We start from the raw sequence: 17,639 nt of genomic DNA, 5'->3' as shown, positions 1-17,639 counted from the left end.
GCAGAAAATCTCCTGTAGTGAGAATTTCGGATAGGCAAGAGCAGGTCAGGTGGTATCTTTTGCCTAACTAAAGGGCAAGTCAGGGTCTGGGCAATTCCCTGTCAGCATTGTTTGTGCAGGTGTCTAGAGGTTCTGGTATTAGCAATAGGCAATATTTCATTCATAACTTATGCATTATAATGTCCATCTGTTATGAAATATGGATACTAATGGAAAGATAAGAGCTGCTGCTGATGTAACAGCAGAAAAGAACTGAACCTGCTATTTCCCAGAGTATTAGCTCTCCACTACTACTGGAGGTAAAAATGCTTTTCATTTTATTCTTGAATGGAGTCTATAGCTATAGGACAAAAAAATAAGGGAAGAAGAAAACAAAGAGATATTAAAAAACCCTACAAAACTAAACTAGAGATATTTTACTATAATCACTGTTAGCTTATATAAACATAATTTAACAAGATTTCTTTTAAAAGGTAAGCCACACCAAGTAAATAGCCATAAATGGCAGAAGACACTGAAGACAACTGGAAATTGCATTATTTCACACATTCTTCATGATTCTTCATATATACATTTTTCAATAAATCATGTTGCAAAGGTAGCCTCAGTACTTCATCATTTTAAGTATATTATGTAAACTGAGTTAAGGTATTATTTTAGATTAACTAAAAGCATTTTCTAGTTCTAGTTTCTATTAAAGCCTTGGTTGAAGAAGTATTTGCACTGATTATATTAACTCCCATTTGTTGGCTGTTTAAACAATGTAACTACCAACAGGTAATAGAATATTTACTTGCTCTGTCAGAAGTATAAAAATCAGTCTTAATCTTTGAAAGATAACCAAGTGAACAGACAACACTGAAAGCATTCTCAAATCTGACTCTTAAGGCAAACTCTGAGTCCTATTGGCAATAATAGGCTTATTCAAGTAAACTGATTTTTAAAATTATTCACACACCACGCAACACAGAGTAAGAATAGTTATTTCTGTTATCCAAAAAAGACAAGTGGCAGTTTATAAAAAGATACACAATAAAAAGAGAGGTCTGCAATTTCAAAAAAGCTTACACAAAATCTTGGTTGTTTTATTACAGGCAAAAGCTATACAATTCCTAGTATCAGCACTTCAGCATCATCCTTAACTGTAAACATCCATAAAGCTGTCAGGAACATACAACAAATGGCTAACTAATACATCGTATCAGCAAGCAAGTGCTGTATTTTTCTCACAGCTATGTTTGTGAGCTGTGTTAGCACTATGTCAGGGAATCAATAGCTATGATTTCCCTTTGCTAGATGTTATTTGTCCTTTTCCTGTTTAATGTAAGCAGAAATGGGCTTCCTATGAAAAATTCATTAAGAATTCTACAAAAAGCATTAACAGTCCGAATACTGTTTTTAAAAAGCAAAAAGTACACATACAAAATTATACTGAATAAACAACATTGACATAGCTAAGCAATATATGCACTTTCAGTAAAATACCAACTAATGTAATCATAAGAGATGCATATAAAACAAGGAGTAAGAGATACTTTCTAAACAATAGAAGAACAGCTTTTAAATTTAGCATGGCACTCTTCTGTACTAGTTGCTTTTCTAACATTAGCAGTGGAATGTCACGTTCAAGGTACTGGATAAACTCCATGGCTGATGTAATGAAGCCAACAGTTAAATTTTCATTGACTTAAAACAAAACATTAGACCAAAACTAAATGCTTTGAAATGTCTAGGTTATGCAGCACTCTTACAGAACTATGTGTTCAAATGAATATTGAATTTAGAAGGAAAAACTAGAAACAGCTTATCAAGCTGCCTCCTGCATAAGAAGGCCAAAAAGAATATTATTTTAGGCATGCACAGGTGTACAAAGTGCTTTATATTAAAAAAGCATGTAAGAAGATAATGTTACCTGGCCCTAAAACTTCAATATTATGTAATCAACCTAGAGTGTAGAAAATTGAAAGCCATAGCACACTAGAAAGAAAAGGCCAGTTAAGAGAGCAATGCAATTAGCAGCCATTCACAAAGTGCTACTGCACAGCACTGTGCTTTAAAAATAGTTAAATAAAATATACTTGGACACAAATTCCTGCTGGCAAGCTTCAGAGCTAGTCACAGCAGCTTTCATCTGTTAATAAAAAAGGTTTTGTTAATTTAAAAGGTTAATATGAACATATAGATGAGAAAGTGCATGCATATATCAGATCCCCGATTGCTTTTCTATGAGATCATCTTGTTTAAAAACAGTTACAAAACGGCCTTGCTTTGCAGACACAAAATCTAAAGTTGCAGGTGCTGAAAGAAAACTATTAATATACTAAAGATAATCTACTGTTGTTTTAGTGGTTAATATTTATAAAATTACATTTTGTGGAAAATTCAGAAAATTTGTGGTTTATTTGTGGAAGGAAAAGGGAATAGGAACACCTTCATAAAAACCTGTCGTTCTTTGCTTAGAATGCCAAACTCAACTAGGAAATACTCCAAATTCATACTGGATGCTAACTATGACATTGGAATTTTGATGCAAGCAGATGTGTATTACATATCATATGCCCTGCCACCTTCCACGCAACCATTTTAAATGTTCATAGAGAACAGATTAAAAAAGCTGGTGCTTCATCCATTTTGGTAACTAAGTCCCTTTGAAGGAAAATTAGCCACATCTGAGATGAAGCCTATGCTTCCAGGTCTATTGCTTCTCTGACTGGTCTTTACCGCCGTGTTCTGGAGTCCTCCTGAAGGGGAAGGAGATAAATCCCTTCTCAAGCTTTCCAATGGATGCAAAAAGAGAAAGCTTCTGGAATACAATGTGCAGCATAAGAAGGAAAGACACAGCACATGAGGGGGAGTAAGTGAGGAGGAGAGACTTCAGGGAGAATCCTGGGAAGAGCAGGATGCAGAACATCATTCCTAGGGAACAGAGGATGGTGTGAAAGTAGGGGATAGGCTTGCACCGTTTGTTGCAACCAAGGAATCTGAAAAATTTGTTGCAATTAATATAACTAGAGCAGAGGGCCTGCCCTAGAAGGCTCCTGAAGAAATGAGGGAATGTTCACCTACTTTGTGTGTCTCAGAAAAAAGTTATAATTCAGTCTGAATTCCTACAAATCACATTTTTAAAGCTTTTGTGTTTTGTGGATGCTTATTTTAAGGAGATATACACAGTTCCATTTCTGTTTCCATATGGACAATTTCATTTTGAAGTAGCATACGGGAAATTTACCATCAATTATTATTTTATATTGTAATACACAACCAAGAGCTCCCTAAGATATGGTGCAGAATTTGGAAATATTAGAGAAGTGGTTTTTCTACGTAAATATTGTAATTCTGGAAACGTTCAATGCAGTCAGACAGGAAAGCCATTCCCTTTCATATAAAGGTCTGAGACAATACCTCCCTTCTCTTTTGTGGTAGAGTGCTAGATCGTAGACCATAGCTAACAAAATCCAGGAAAGTCAGGTTGTACATGCACAAGTTCAATTAAGAGCTTGAAGAAGTTTTAAACCCACCTCAGTTTTCAGAAAAAGAGATAAAAGATAATATAATGCTTTTGTCTAGGAGACTAGCTTTCATCTTTTTAGGTGTTCCTTCTTAACTGAGAAGCAAATACACAGGGGAAAAAAAAAAAGAGTAATGTAACTTTATATAAGAATTGAAAAACGTACAGTAATGTCTTTCCATTCTTGTCCAAAAAAGACAGTATTTTGTTTTTTTCTCCAGAAACTTTGCTTGCAGTATCAAATAAAACCTGTTTAGAATTGCATGAAAGTCCTCAAACATACCATCTTGCATTTTAACCTTTCTACAACAAAAACAGTGATATAACAGCTCTCCACATGTATATGAACAGACTGTCAAGTTTGTCAGAAACAAGCTAACTCATCTTATGTACTATTATCACTTAAAAAAACCCCAAAGTGGTAGAATACAAACACAGAGATAACAATCTACTTAATATAACAGAATAGTTTCTGTTCCACCACTCTGACTTAAAATAGCATACTAGATAATTTAAAGAAAGTGCTATGAGTTTTAATCACCTCAAGTATATATAAAATCTTACTAGCCCTGAGTTACTGCTCACTGTGGACACAACAGCTGTGGAAAATCTTAATAACGATAAGGGTCTCAATAGCCTCTGCTTACTATATGAAGATAAAAGAGCTAATTTATTACCTCAAACTCTGAAAGGTGGTTAAGTCACCTGCGCATACCTTAGCAACAGCTGTTATCTGCTCCAGTGCCACAGCGTGAAGATCTTGATCTTTGCTTTCTACCAGCAGTTTCAGGGATGGCAGCAGGAGGGACTGGTTAAGCAGCAGCAAACATAATTCTTTTATACACTGAAAATAAAAGTAAACTCATTCGGTGAGATCTCTGGAGATAACATCATCATCCACACTAAAATTTATGAAAATTCTATGTCAAATACAAAATGAAAACAAACTTTTAAAACAAATGAACACCCTGTTGGAAATAACTCTTCGGAAACTTGAAAGGACAAATTAAAAAAAAAAAGTGGAAGACAGGGTTATGAGTGCAATGTTTGTTATATTAAGACAAGGCAGGTACTGAATCACCATTACAACCCAGAGTTTTACTCAAAGATCAACAGAGCAATCACAGCTCTCTGTGGACTAATATATTTGTGCTTACTGAAATACTGCAAAGCACAGGAAGAAACTTAACAGACACCTGTGACACTTCTGTAACTCAATTATTGCAATCATAAAAGTGGAACAAAACAAAGAGGAAAAAACAGTACATACCAGAGTTCGACATTAAAGCTCTGTTGCAAAATCTTTTCAAATTTTATACAAATTTTTATACACAATTAAAGCTTAGCAAATTAACTTCTCATTTATCTAATTTCTCATATTTTATAATATAGCACAAGTTTAGGGTCATAAACCTTCTGTAAGAAGAAGCTGGCCAGAGAAGTATCTTAAAAATAAACAAACAACAAACCTACTGTGCATTTCTAAATCTTTACCTTGGCCTCTAGTTAAATACATAAATTATATTTATATATATTATTAATATAATATAATAAATAATATATATTATAGATATATAAATATATAAATAAATAAAAATCTCCTACGTGTAACTTGTGGTTTTGTTTTTCTTCAACATTGCAGTGATTTATTCATTTATACATCAAAAAGTATTTCAACTAACAAATTATGTTATAAATCAAATTGTAACTTCCCTTTCCCTTTTTGTCATTTCCAAGAATTTTGGTCATTTGCCACAACCACTCCCCAGTGAGGCCCGTCAAAGATGTCCCATATTCCAGGACAACTGTCACTAAGTGCTCTGTGTATTGTATGATAGTCACCTTGAAAATGGTATCCAAGTCTTAGAGGTGCTCTCTGTTTCACTCCAACATTTAAAGAGCAATTGTCGAAGGAGCTCATCAGCTAAATATTGAGAGAACGCAAATCGTCTATTTTTTACATCTGTTGAAGTTTAATGACAAGTGTGACAATTTGATGACCAAAATGCAACCGCACTTTTAGCGGCACGGTATTAGCTGTGAACCTAAAAGCCTAAAAACTATTTGAAGATGGAGAGATGTTAAATGCTCCAACTGTAACGTACTGCAGAGACACCTGGCCTTGCTTGGCACAGGGACCTCTCTGGCTGCATGTTGCTCAGTCTTTTCTAAATTTATACCTTCAAGAAACACTGCCTAGAAGGATATATTCTATCACACTGAGCTCTGAGTCACTGAGGCAAGGCTTGTTCTCTTGCCCAGACTTGTTCCTCTAAATTTGTATTCTGTACTGCTACAGATGATGTTTTCGGTGAAGGATATGATACAGGATCAAGGAATAAGAAGATTAAATAAAAACGTTAAGCTTTGCCTGATGAGTCGTATGCTTATTAAACTTCTGATAGTTTCATATTCCATTGTATTTCTTTTGAGCAGTATGCCTGCTATACCAGCAAATTTAATGAATGCAAAGTTAGAGATTCACACTACCTGTCTCCTTTTCTTGAAAAGGTGTATCCACGGCAATAAATGCAGCTTATGTTCAGAAAAATAAATTCTGAGAGTCGTAAGATACATAACCTGAACAAAACAGCAATTTTACCATGCTTGCTTTTTCTGTCCGAAAGCATCTCAGAACTAAACGGAGAAGCAGTATCGTAAGAAATAACCCATATTATAAAAAGGCTCTCTAAAAGAACCTCAAATCATATTTTGGGGTTGTGAGAGGAAGAAAAGGAAACTAAGCAAATTGTAAAATGTAACTAGGTACTGCACATTTTTAAAGCAACAGGGCAGGGAGAGAAAAGATGCAGATGTTGAATAAGAGTTTGCTGTCTCAGCCACTTTAAAATAAAGAAAAACTTTATCTCTCAGCAAGCAAATGCAGTAATACAGATATTAACATCGCTATTTTCAAAGCAATAACATTTAACTCCGATGATATGCCAGCATTTTGTTTTCTTCTTAGATGCTTCACAATTATACTCTAGTACTGGCTACACATTCTAATGGGACATGTTCTAACACAATCTGCTTTGTTCATCACAAAGGCATAAAGGCCTCCACGTAAGAAAACACATGCTTAGCTATCCAATCAACTTCTGTTTATCTTACGCTAGCAGATTTTGAAGCCAAATGTCATTAGATTTCAGGTAGGTACCAGTCAGATGACTTGATTAACTTTGTGCCTGATTGTCTAGCAGATATATCCAGTCTTACCTACAAAATCCATCATCTCTCTTGAAGGAGAAGTATACATTCCAACAATTCATTCTACTTACTGTCAAAATATCATGCCTTATGCTAAAAACTGAAATGGTGTAAATTAAACTCAATTGGTTCTTGTTACGCCTTTCTTTGTAAAACAAGACAGAGTTTTATTAGCTTCTGTTCCACGTAAAAATATCTGCAGAATAAAATCAGTTGCCTCTCGATCTCTGATAAGTTAATACACTGCACTCCTTCAGTCTTCTACTTCAAGATATTTTCACTATGCACTCATTTTTGCAGGTTGTCTCTTTTGCCTCTCATTTTTCAGCGTCCTCTTAAAATGCAGCTATACTAACAGGGTGTTTTATTTTAATGCCAGTCTCATTAGTGGTTTATGGAGAAGGGTACTTCTTATCAACTCCTCTTCACTTGATATCTTTTATAAAGTAAGACTGCACTGCCTCTGTTTTCCTGGTACACTTATGATACAACATCATGATTAATGACATACTGATACGAAAAAGTCAGTAACAAAAAGCCAAAAAAAGCAAAGTGTTAAATATCTTTTTTGCTTTAATTCTTATTAGATGTCGTCAGTCAAATGAACAATTAATAGTTGACAATAATAATGGGTGAGACTTCAGCACTGAAAATTCAGTCTCAAATAAAAAAAAAAAAAAAGAAGATGTTTCTGGGGCTGAAAAATTCAGCCCAAAAACACCTAAAGAAATAATAAATCAAGTTAACAAGACATCACCCTTGAGAACATGACAGGTTACAGCAGACTGGAAAAGAGAAATACACTCTGTCTTTTAGATATGGAAGAAAACAGGCACGCAAGGGGAAAAGTATTATGGCTCTATCAGACACTCCCAGTCCATGAAAACATACAATGAAAAAATAAACAAAAACATTGTACAGAAATATGTTCCTAAAGGCCCCTGCAACAGGTTCTGTAGTTAAGAATAAGGCCATCACTACAGCATACTTGAAGTTTAGCAACACTGAAAATGTGACACGAAACACTGTCAGAGGCACCAGGGAAATAAGGTGTAGGATAGCGTGGTCCAACTTGCAAACCCTTGGAGTGGCCTCCATCCCTTTTCCCACGGGAAGGAACAGGACAGCTTGCCAAGCAGACTGTCCAAATAGTACAAACACCTCCTCGTACGTCTGCCACAAATGACTGCACGGCTGCTCTGGACAGCAATTGGAAATCCAACCCTAAGCAGCAAGCCACTACCCACAGCACTTCTCAAAGCAACACAAGCAGCTTTCTTTTCTGCAATAAGCACTCAAAAGCATTTGAGTGTCTGCCTGCCCGCGGGGAGAGGCTGCGTTTAGCGGGGGTATGATGTTACCTGTGAGAGGTAATCAAAATCTGGATTTAGCTGAAACTTTTGTAAGATAACTTTTGTCTTCTATCTAGTTATGCAGCTATCAATGGTTCACTGTAACACCAGTGAAACATATAAAATGGATTTCATAGGAGTCTGTTTTGGGTCCAGTATTATTCAGTATTTTCATGGGTGGCTTGAAGGGCTGGATAATGAGTACAAACAGTATTGTGTCCGGAGAGGCTGAAAGCAGACCAAAGGGCAGCATTTAAATTCAAAATTACCTGAACAAAAAAGATCAGAGACAACTGTGAATGAAGAAAAACATACAATGTAAACTCATATATAAAAAATGGGAACAACTAGCTACAGAAATAGAAAAAAGGAGACCAACTGGCTGCTATTATTCTAGGAGATAAGCATCTTATTGCCACTAGGACCCCAGGGTGATTACAGATAAGAGACTAGATGCATTCTCCCATTTAGGTGTTTATGTTAACTGACACAATGACCCATAGGTTGATAGAAAAACATGAGATATTCAGAGGAGTCATGCTTTAACACTTACTGGGGGGAGAAGGATTTGCCCCTTTGTAAAGAGAGTAATCAAGCAGTGCAGGATATGTCAGACAGTCCAAACGCATGTGCATTTCAAGCAAATAAAACAATGCTTATTTCAACTAAGAGGAATGGAAAAATCTATCCACTGAATAATGCAAATTAAAAAAACCACACACACACACACACATATATAAAAATTAAAGCTATGCAACTCCCCAAAAGACATTAAAAAAAGAACTTGGCTGTAAAAAACTAGAAAGACCAGCAGGAGGTGGAATAAAGGAAGAGAGAAACCTTTCCGATTACATCCAAAGAAACAGTTTTCCTAACTTCTAGACCATCATGACTTGAATTTAAATGTTTTTTTCCATCACAACCTTTGGACTTCAGAATGGCAAATGTTATTCATGGCGATAAATTGATCTCTCAGTTTTTCGAATTCCATCATTCTAGGTCTGTCGTCTTAATCAGTGTATTTCTTGAAATGTGAAGTCATCTAAACAGGTTAATTGTCAGTAATCAGCTTTTCAACTTATTCAGCCATGAGATCTCAGCTCTCTAATTTGTGCACTTAAGTACCATAGCCGTGCATACAAATAAGTTACTTAAATTTATCCATGTCATTCCCCCTTTTCCCATGTAGAGACTTAAAGCAATATAGCCTGTGTTTGTAGGAAACTGTACAATTACACATTTTAGTGCAACTCCTGTTGCTGTACAGCATTCTAGTCATAAAAAAAGGTATTTTACATTGGTAAAGCTATTTTATGTTTGAGGAGTGAAATATCTTCATACCGTATCTGTATATTCACGCCTATTGCTACACAGAGGGCTCTTCCAACATCCTGTACCATTAAAAAAGGCAGGCACCTCCAGCCAAAGCTGCCAACCAATACCAAAACTGTGTATAAATAAGGACTTGTTATGGAATTCAAGAAAAAGTTTACTCAATTAAAAGAGTTGAGCAAACCATGACCCATTCTTCAGCAGAACTCTTGGTGAACTGACTGCTGTATGACGGTGACCCTTGGTGGCCTTTGTTTTCCTCGTTCACTGAGATGAATTAGAATATTCTACTTTGACAAAGTTTGACTACTCCTGTGCATGAGTAAGATCATGAGTTTACAAGCTATGACGTGCCATTCAACGCCTTGCAAAGAAAAGCTACATATACTTACGCCAGTCCCAGGGATAGGGAGACCTGCCTTCCACCAAAATTTGTGGTGGAATGAATGAATGAATAAATGTATTTATCGTATCAGCTTACTGACACCTTCTAGAACCATGTTTTACACAGATTTTGAACTTGACTCAAATCAGTCTGACTATTTTAAAAAAAACACACTCCACCTGTCTGTATTTTAAACAGAATGTGTTGTTTCTATTCTGCTTCTAGTCTGAACATCAGCTGTTTTCTGTAACAGACTGTGATTGTGTGAAGATGATTATAAGGGATAAATCAGCCTACTAAAAATATGCACGACTACTCTAAAGTTGTGTGAAGTTTATTAAGCATTTCTCAAATCTGTCTTCATTAGTATACAATGTTTACGTACAAAACACTTCAGTAATTTTATACTTGAGATGCTTGTATTGAAGTATGCATACATAGTTAAGTAAGACAGAACACCACAATTATTACAAAGCAATTACTTGTATATTAGGTTTTTTCATTACCAACACATTTTTCAAAGATTCCTCACTAAATCTTTATGCATTTATTAGTGAGAAAATTACTCACTATTTAATTAACAGCTTTTGCCACACTAACGTCAATGACAATGTGCTATTAAAGCCTTTCTATAAATACTTCAAAGAATAATTTACACTGGAACAGACCTCTAAAGATCAGCTAATCCAACTAGTCCCTACTCAAAGCAAGTCCAACAAGATCAAATTGCCCATGACGTGATTCAATCAAGTTCTGAATGCCTCCAATGACAGAGACTCCATGTCTCTTCTAGGCATCCACTTATTCTAATGTTTCACCATTTTAATGGTGAAAACATTTTCCTTGTATGTAATGAGTTTTTGATGATGTAATTTGTCTCTATTGCCTCTTGCCCTACTACTGAGCATCTCTGAGAAGAGGCTGGCTTCATCTCCTCTATGTGCTTCCTCATCCACATATTTAAAGTCAGCAATATGATCTTCCTCAGCCATCTCTTCTTAAGACAGAATGAAGTAAATTCTCTCAGCCTCTCTGCATTTATTGTGCTCCAGCCCCCTAATCATCTTGTCAGCTCTCCACAGGACTTGATCGAGTATGGCAACGTCTTTTTTGTAGTTGGGACCCCAAAACAAGACTCATATCCATGATACCCAAAGTTAAAACTTACCTCAACAGGGAGCTTGTGCTTTGTCTCATACAAAGAACGGCAGATTTTCAAAATTTCATTTCCTGTGTTCTCCTTTTCCTTGGGTGGGCATCTGTGTAGCATAACAGTCCCCAGTTTCACCCAGGGATTATCAGCTGTGCATGATCTGCCCAGAAAAAAAAAACAGAGATGTATATAGAATACAAATATACACCCCCCGCCATTTTCTGTAGCAGGGAGGGGAGGTCGGGGTTTTTTTTTTGTTTGTTGAGTGGTTTGGGTTTTTTTTTTTTGTGAAGTAAAGTATAATCTCATGAAAGACAGAGGAAAAAGTTTTGAGACAAGCTACTATCCTGATGCCATCGTTCTTTCAATGCAACGAAGAAGCTTAAAGTATTCTGAATTATGACATGCTGTTATAATCCCTGAGGAATCACGCACCAGATAAAGATTGATCAAATTGGAATAGCATAGGAACAGCTTCTCCTGGCTTTATACCAGCTAATTTCCCAAGGAGAATGGTATTGAGGGAGGGGTGACAGGAATCCAGCATTCCTAATTTTGTTTGCTTTGATCACATACGAACAGCATCTGTCTCTCAAGTATCTGTCTCTTGCTTCTGAGCAGAGAAAATATTTCCAAGATTCATATTTTAATTTTCAGGTCCAACAAGTACAAACTAAAATAAACTTTTTTTTATAGCCCACCCAAACAGGGTAGGAGAGTGAAAGTACATGCATCTGTACTTGTCTGTTAGTAGATATGGATGCAGATACATTTGTTTTATGTATTTAAAATGCTCTTTTCATTCCACTCAAAACTTTATGCAGTGTCACCATTACACAGTCAGACTTAAACAAACGGCAGACAGTACATACAAGTAAATTTTATCACACATGATGGCAAAAGCAATGTTTACTATGGAGTTTTGTTGCTGGAACATTTCTTGGCCTACATCTGCTATTTGCTAGAGATAATGGAGATACCTGGCTACTTTTGTTAGTGATAGGTGTACTTGCTAGAACTGGGTGTGCTGACAGAAACGGGTAGCAGACTGGAGCTTTTAAGTGATAGCATGAAGTGTAACACTGGAACGCATCCACACTGCCATTTTCCTAATGTGAATTAAGTTAATGCATTTAAATTCTCATCTACAATGGGCTAAAATCATGCACAATCACAGCTTAGATCATGATCATATTAAGCCACAGTAACATAACCACTATGTTCATCTGTGCATAAACTTAGGAGGGCACAAAAGGTGGTTTAAAAATCACCCCATCAACCTCGTTGGCCATTAATCAGCATCCCAAAGATGTGCAAAACTTTTCATTTTAGCTTGAAGGAAAAAAAGAAAAAATAATAATAACAGGATCAAATCTGGCAGGTTGGTCTTACAATTTAGTGTAAATTAAGATACTCATCCAGCACATGTGGGAAGTAGTAGTAAAGTGCTGTCAAAGCACTGCTTCTCAAATATATTATTTAGCAGCTATTGTTAAAAGTAACACATTAATATCACTGTAAATGGAGTCCGTTAAGAGAGTCTGTTGGATTGGCATATATCAAGGAATAGGTCTGACAACTCTGGAGAGGACAATCACCAATATCTACTATTTCATATATAGTATATAAATATATATATATAATATACTCTTTCCTGCTCATCCTCCACTTTCAAAAGTATATACTGTAAACAAATAAAACCAGCTCCACATGAAGCTGACATTATATCCTAACATGAAAACCAGACAGAGATACTAGAAGTGGGTAACTTTGAGCGCAAACTAAATGGAAGTCATCATCTTTATTCCTTCTGACAATTTAATTGAGCCTTTCATCAGTCTCAGTCACTGAGCACAGAGCTGCCACACGTTTGGCTGGGAACAGCAGAGCTCCTCCTCTCCTTCCAACCTGACAGGTCAAACCCAAAGATGCCAGCTTGTTCAACAAGCAGAACACGATGCACTTAAGCTATGAACCCCCAGTAAGGTTAGGAGAAGAAAAAACACCCCTGCAACTCCATCTTGGCCACTGGTTAAATTGATAGCTCCTGCTATGTGATCCATCTCTTGCTTAGAGGCACGGAGAGTCATATTGAATTTCCATTTTTATAGCTGCTGCCTCCAGAGTACATTAAGAAAACCTATAAGAATTTCCCATTAGAAAAAGAAAACAAAAATCACACTACAAAACACAGAAGTTGGAAATAATCAGAAAGATGCAAGGCCACAAGGCTTGCCATGTGCAGGTTTGTTTAAAGTAAAGTATCAGATATATACTTTACATATATGAAGCTTTTCTCAACACAATTCCTTATAATTATTTCAAATACTTGTGTGATCTATTAACAACTGTCCATTATCTGCCACCTCTAAATAAAAACAAGATTCAATTAACCCAAAATCTGACACCTACAGGGAGAATTCAGTTGTTTTCTCTCCTGAATTTTACCTTAGTTCAACTATGGTTAAAAAAAAAGTTATTTCTCAACATGAAAAAAGTCATTATTTCAAAAACTCAGCATGAATGCATTATTTTTTTTGCCCAGAACCAAAAGAGGAAAATTTTGGATTAAGTTAAAAAAAGAAAGGTGAACTAAGGCATTGAGTCGCTAAAAGCTGGTCTTTTTGCGTTCCAAAACACCTTATCAATATTTAAAATAAATATTAAAAATGCCTTTTGAGTGTAGGCAGCAAGTTCCAAAGGACTGCAGAGCTTCAGGTACTGTCAATCATTTTTTTTAAAAACATCTTTATGAAGTGCTTAAAATGATATATGAATATAAGACACCTAGATGGAAAAGCATGCATGCATAACAAGGGTGTGAAAATAGAACTTTAGAAAGTATATGGTTTTGAGTGCTGACTGAAACAACCAAGCTACCTCCTCTGTTTCCTCACAGTCAACATGGCATATTATGATATGAAGAGAATCATATTTGCACATGAATAAATGAGCATTATTCTAACTGGAGTGTTTTAAAATACAAGAACTCAAAAAAACATTAAAAAGCACAGACTTACCATTAACAGAGAGGTCACAAAAATTCTTAAAAAAAAAATAAAAGGCTACCAAAAAAAACCCCAAACTGCAGTTCATTTATTTCTCCTTCCTTTTGAGCCTTTATAGAATGTAAATTATATTTTCTAGCTTTATATTCGATTATAAGTATTAGATATGTACTATTAGGCTGAAAACCAAAATTCTAAATATTCAGATGAATCAGACTTAAATTCCCCAGATCCTGCACATACCATTACATTGGCAGTAAACAACCAGTTAGCAACAACGACCCTTTTCTGAAGCAGAGGAGGAAAAAATAAGTGAAGACTAAACAAAAATCTTAATACATATGGCTAAACAATTGGCTTAACTGCTCGCGGTTTTCCTCTTTGCTTAAGAATTTCTTAATACAACTTGCTTTAAAAAGAGATTGTTGCAAACCTCACTAACAAAACAGTTCCTGCTCCTTACTCCAACCCAGCCATCAAGGTAGGTTTTTCAGAAACACGAATTCAGGAACACATATATAAAAAAGCCCTAGGCTGGTAAGCATAATTGAATGCTGTTAACATGGAAGTAGGCAACAGAGGCAGAAGAGGGAAGAATGAGCAATGCAAGAAGAGGAGAAGACCCCAGAGCAGAGCAGAGCACGCTTGCAGTAGCCTTCCCAAAGATGCAGAGATGGGCGTATGATAGCGACCGTCAATGACAACAGGGAGAGAGAGGAGAGAAGGTTCAGATAAAGAAGGCGAAAAGTACCAAAGATTTTTTTGATTGTTGCTGGGCCTCCTACTTTAGCACAGCCTCCGCTTCCTCACTGGCATAAGTAATTCCAGGATTTACAAAGTCAAGTAATACATATTAATAAAATTCAAAATAATAAAAAAGAAATGTAAACTATTCCCAGCACATTATAACAAGAGGCAGTTGTGGGGGGGGGGTGTGTGTGGAATCTATCTACTTGACAAGAAATTATGAAGTTAATCCTGTCACATATCAAGGAATACTAAAGACAGCTGTACCTTACTTTTTAAAACCAATCATACTTGAGGTGGTGGGATTGAGGGTGGAATGAGGACAGAACTTCATTTTGTGAGTGCTATTAGCTGTTAAAACAGATGTTTTTAGTTCATTCAAACTTATTTTAATAACAGCACACTGATTATGAAAGTCAAAATTTGAGAACATTTCTGCACACCAAATATATTATTTCTGTAGACAAAAGTAAGAAATACACATTTTAGTTTTATATAAAATGTGTAATTACATGGCCTAGACTCAAATTTAGGTTAAGTGCTTATAACAAGTACTCAATGTTTGTCCTTTAGACTTGTTAAAAAACAGAACAAAAAACCAAAGCACCCTAAAAAACCCCCCAGAACTCCAAAATATATTTGACTAAGCCAATACAACTAAGTGGAGGAAAAGATAATTTACAAACAGGACTCATAACTATGATCTATTATTAAAATATCATGTACGTTTTTTGAAAGCACTAGAAATGAGCTACAAAGAAGGACTTTCAAGCCACAATGAGTATTTCTGCTGACACAGGATTCATAAAATAATTATCAGTCTTGCAAGAATTGTTAGTAACGGAAACAAAAGCAATAATAAAAGGAAAGCAATGGGAATATAAACACAGAAAGACCCCAGGGAGCGAAAATGTCCCGCTATGACATATTTTTCTATTGGGATAACTCTTAGTAGGGAAGGGAAAAACTGAACCATCATTGACTTACTCAAATAAATAAGTAATAAAAGAAACCAGAGATGCAACATTCCTACTGAGAAAAGAACCAAGAAAAAAGGAGGGAAGAAGGCAGAAGGAGAACTACAACTCTGTCCTTTCTTTCAAGATGCAGCCTCAATTGTCTTCTCCCCAGGAAAAACACTGCTAAGGCAGGGAATAGAACAGACGATGATTTTTCCCACCCTTCAAGCTAGCAGAGAGAACTGAAGAATGAAACAATGGTGGCAACCATGCCCTGTGCCCACCACTCTTTAAAAAAAAACCAAAACAAAACAAACCAACAAAAAACAAACCTAAAAAAAAATTGTTTCCTATACTATGAACACAATTGCTTGCTCCACTAATTAATTTTTTTTTTCATTTTTTGGTTGTATAGAGTTTCAGGCAAACTCAAGAAAATCTGGCAAATCTGAACTGCTCTTTATTTCCCTGGAGATAATGACTGTGAATTTAGTGCGGAGCTTCTGAAAACTAGTTGGGAGTCTGCAGTGTAGATCACATTTGGGAATGGTAAGAGTCAGAAGTTCTCCATGAAACCAACATAAGTGGCTATTACTAGTGAAAGAGAAGGGGGCAATTTTCTCCAAGGCTTTCCAAAGCCTCCTGGCAAAGTCAAAGCAGTGAAGAGAGGCACTGAAGTTTCAGTAATAACAGAAATTATTAAATAAATAATAATTTAAAAAAAAAATCTAATCACAGGATAAAATTTGTGGTTTGTTCTTAGCATAAAGTCTCATGACACAGGCTGGTCAGCCTCACCTCAGTTCTCGAGAAGATGAAGCAAATCCTGGAAACATTTACAAGCAAATGAAGGACAAGAAGTAGACTGAGAATCGTCAGCGTGGACTTTAAAAGAGGAAATCATGCCTCACCAACCTGATACCCTTCTACGATGAAATGACTGGCTTGGTGGATGACAGCTGATATTATGTACCTTGAATTCATTCACCAAGGCTTTCGACACCATCTCCCACAACATCCTCATTGACAAACTGATGAAGTATGTATGTAAGGCTAGGTAAGTGGAGAGTGAGGCGGACTGAAAATTGGTTGAACTGCCAAGCTCAAATGGTTGTGATAAGTAGCACAAAGTCCAGTTGGAGACCAGTGACCACTGGTGGACCCCAGGGGTCTATACTGAAGCCAATACTCTAACATCTTCATTGAGGACCAGGATGAACATCAGACAGAGTCCGCTTTCAGGAAGTTTGCAGATGATACAAAACTGGGAGAGAGTGGCTGATACACCAAATGCTTGTGCTGCCATTCAGTGGTACCTTAACAGGCTGGAGGAGTGGTCAGAGATCAACCACATGACACTCAGCAAAGGGAAATCCGAAGTCCACTCCCTATTTGGGAAGGAATAACCACCAGTACAGGCTGAGAGTCAACCCGCTGGAAAGGAGCTTGGCAGAGAACAACCTGGGGTCCTGATAGACAAGGTGACCATGAGTAAGCAATGTACCCTCGCAGCAAGGAAAGGCAACAGCATCCTGGGTTGCATCAAGAAGAACGTTGCCAGCAGGGTGAGGGAGGTGATCCTTCCCCTCTACTCAGCACTAGTGAGACGTATGGAATGCGGAGTCCACTTCTGGGCTCCTCAGTACAAAAATAACATGGACATACTGAAGTGAGTCCAGGAAAGTGCCACAAAGATAATGAAGGGATTGGAGTATCTGGACTCCAATATATGGTCCATATACTCCAGTATATGGACTTCTGGAGGGCGGACTTTGGCCTGTTCAGGAAACTGGTTGAGAGAGTCCCTTGGGAGACAGTCCTGAAGGGCAAAGGGGTCCAAGAAGGCTGGACGATCTTCAAGAAGGAAGTCTTCAAGGCGCAGGAGCAGGCTGTCCCTGTACGCCGCAAGAAGAACGGGTGGGGAAGGCAACCAGCCTGGCTGAACGGGGAGCTCTTGCTGGGACTCAGGAAAAAAAGGAGAGTTT

General features: G+C 36.7%; 1 protein-coding gene across 1 annotated transcript in view; it reads right to left on the bottom strand.

Moving 5' to 3' along the window:
• Positions 1-17,639, bottom strand: part of NBAS (neuroblastoma amplified sequence) — a 209,704-nt gene that overhangs the window by 7,863 nt on the left and 184,202 nt on the right. Inside the window, exons 49-50 of the mRNA XM_009332472.1 lie at positions 10,956-11,100; positions 4,224-4,352 (exon numbers count right to left, since the gene is read on the bottom strand). Coding sequence (XP_009330747.1) covers positions 4,224-4,352; positions 10,956-11,100 — 274 coding nt within the window. The remainder of the gene's footprint in view (positions 1-4,223; positions 4,353-10,955; positions 11,101-17,639) is intronic.

Source organism: Pygoscelis adeliae, unplaced genomic scaffold (genome assembly GCF_000699105.1).
Source record: "Pygoscelis adeliae isolate BGI_AS28 unplaced genomic scaffold, ASM69910v1 Scaffold168, whole genome shotgun sequence".
Lineage (NCBI taxonomy): Eukaryota > Metazoa > Chordata > Aves > Sphenisciformes > Spheniscidae > Pygoscelis > Pygoscelis adeliae.
This window is presented reverse-complemented; position numbering and strand designations above follow the sequence as displayed.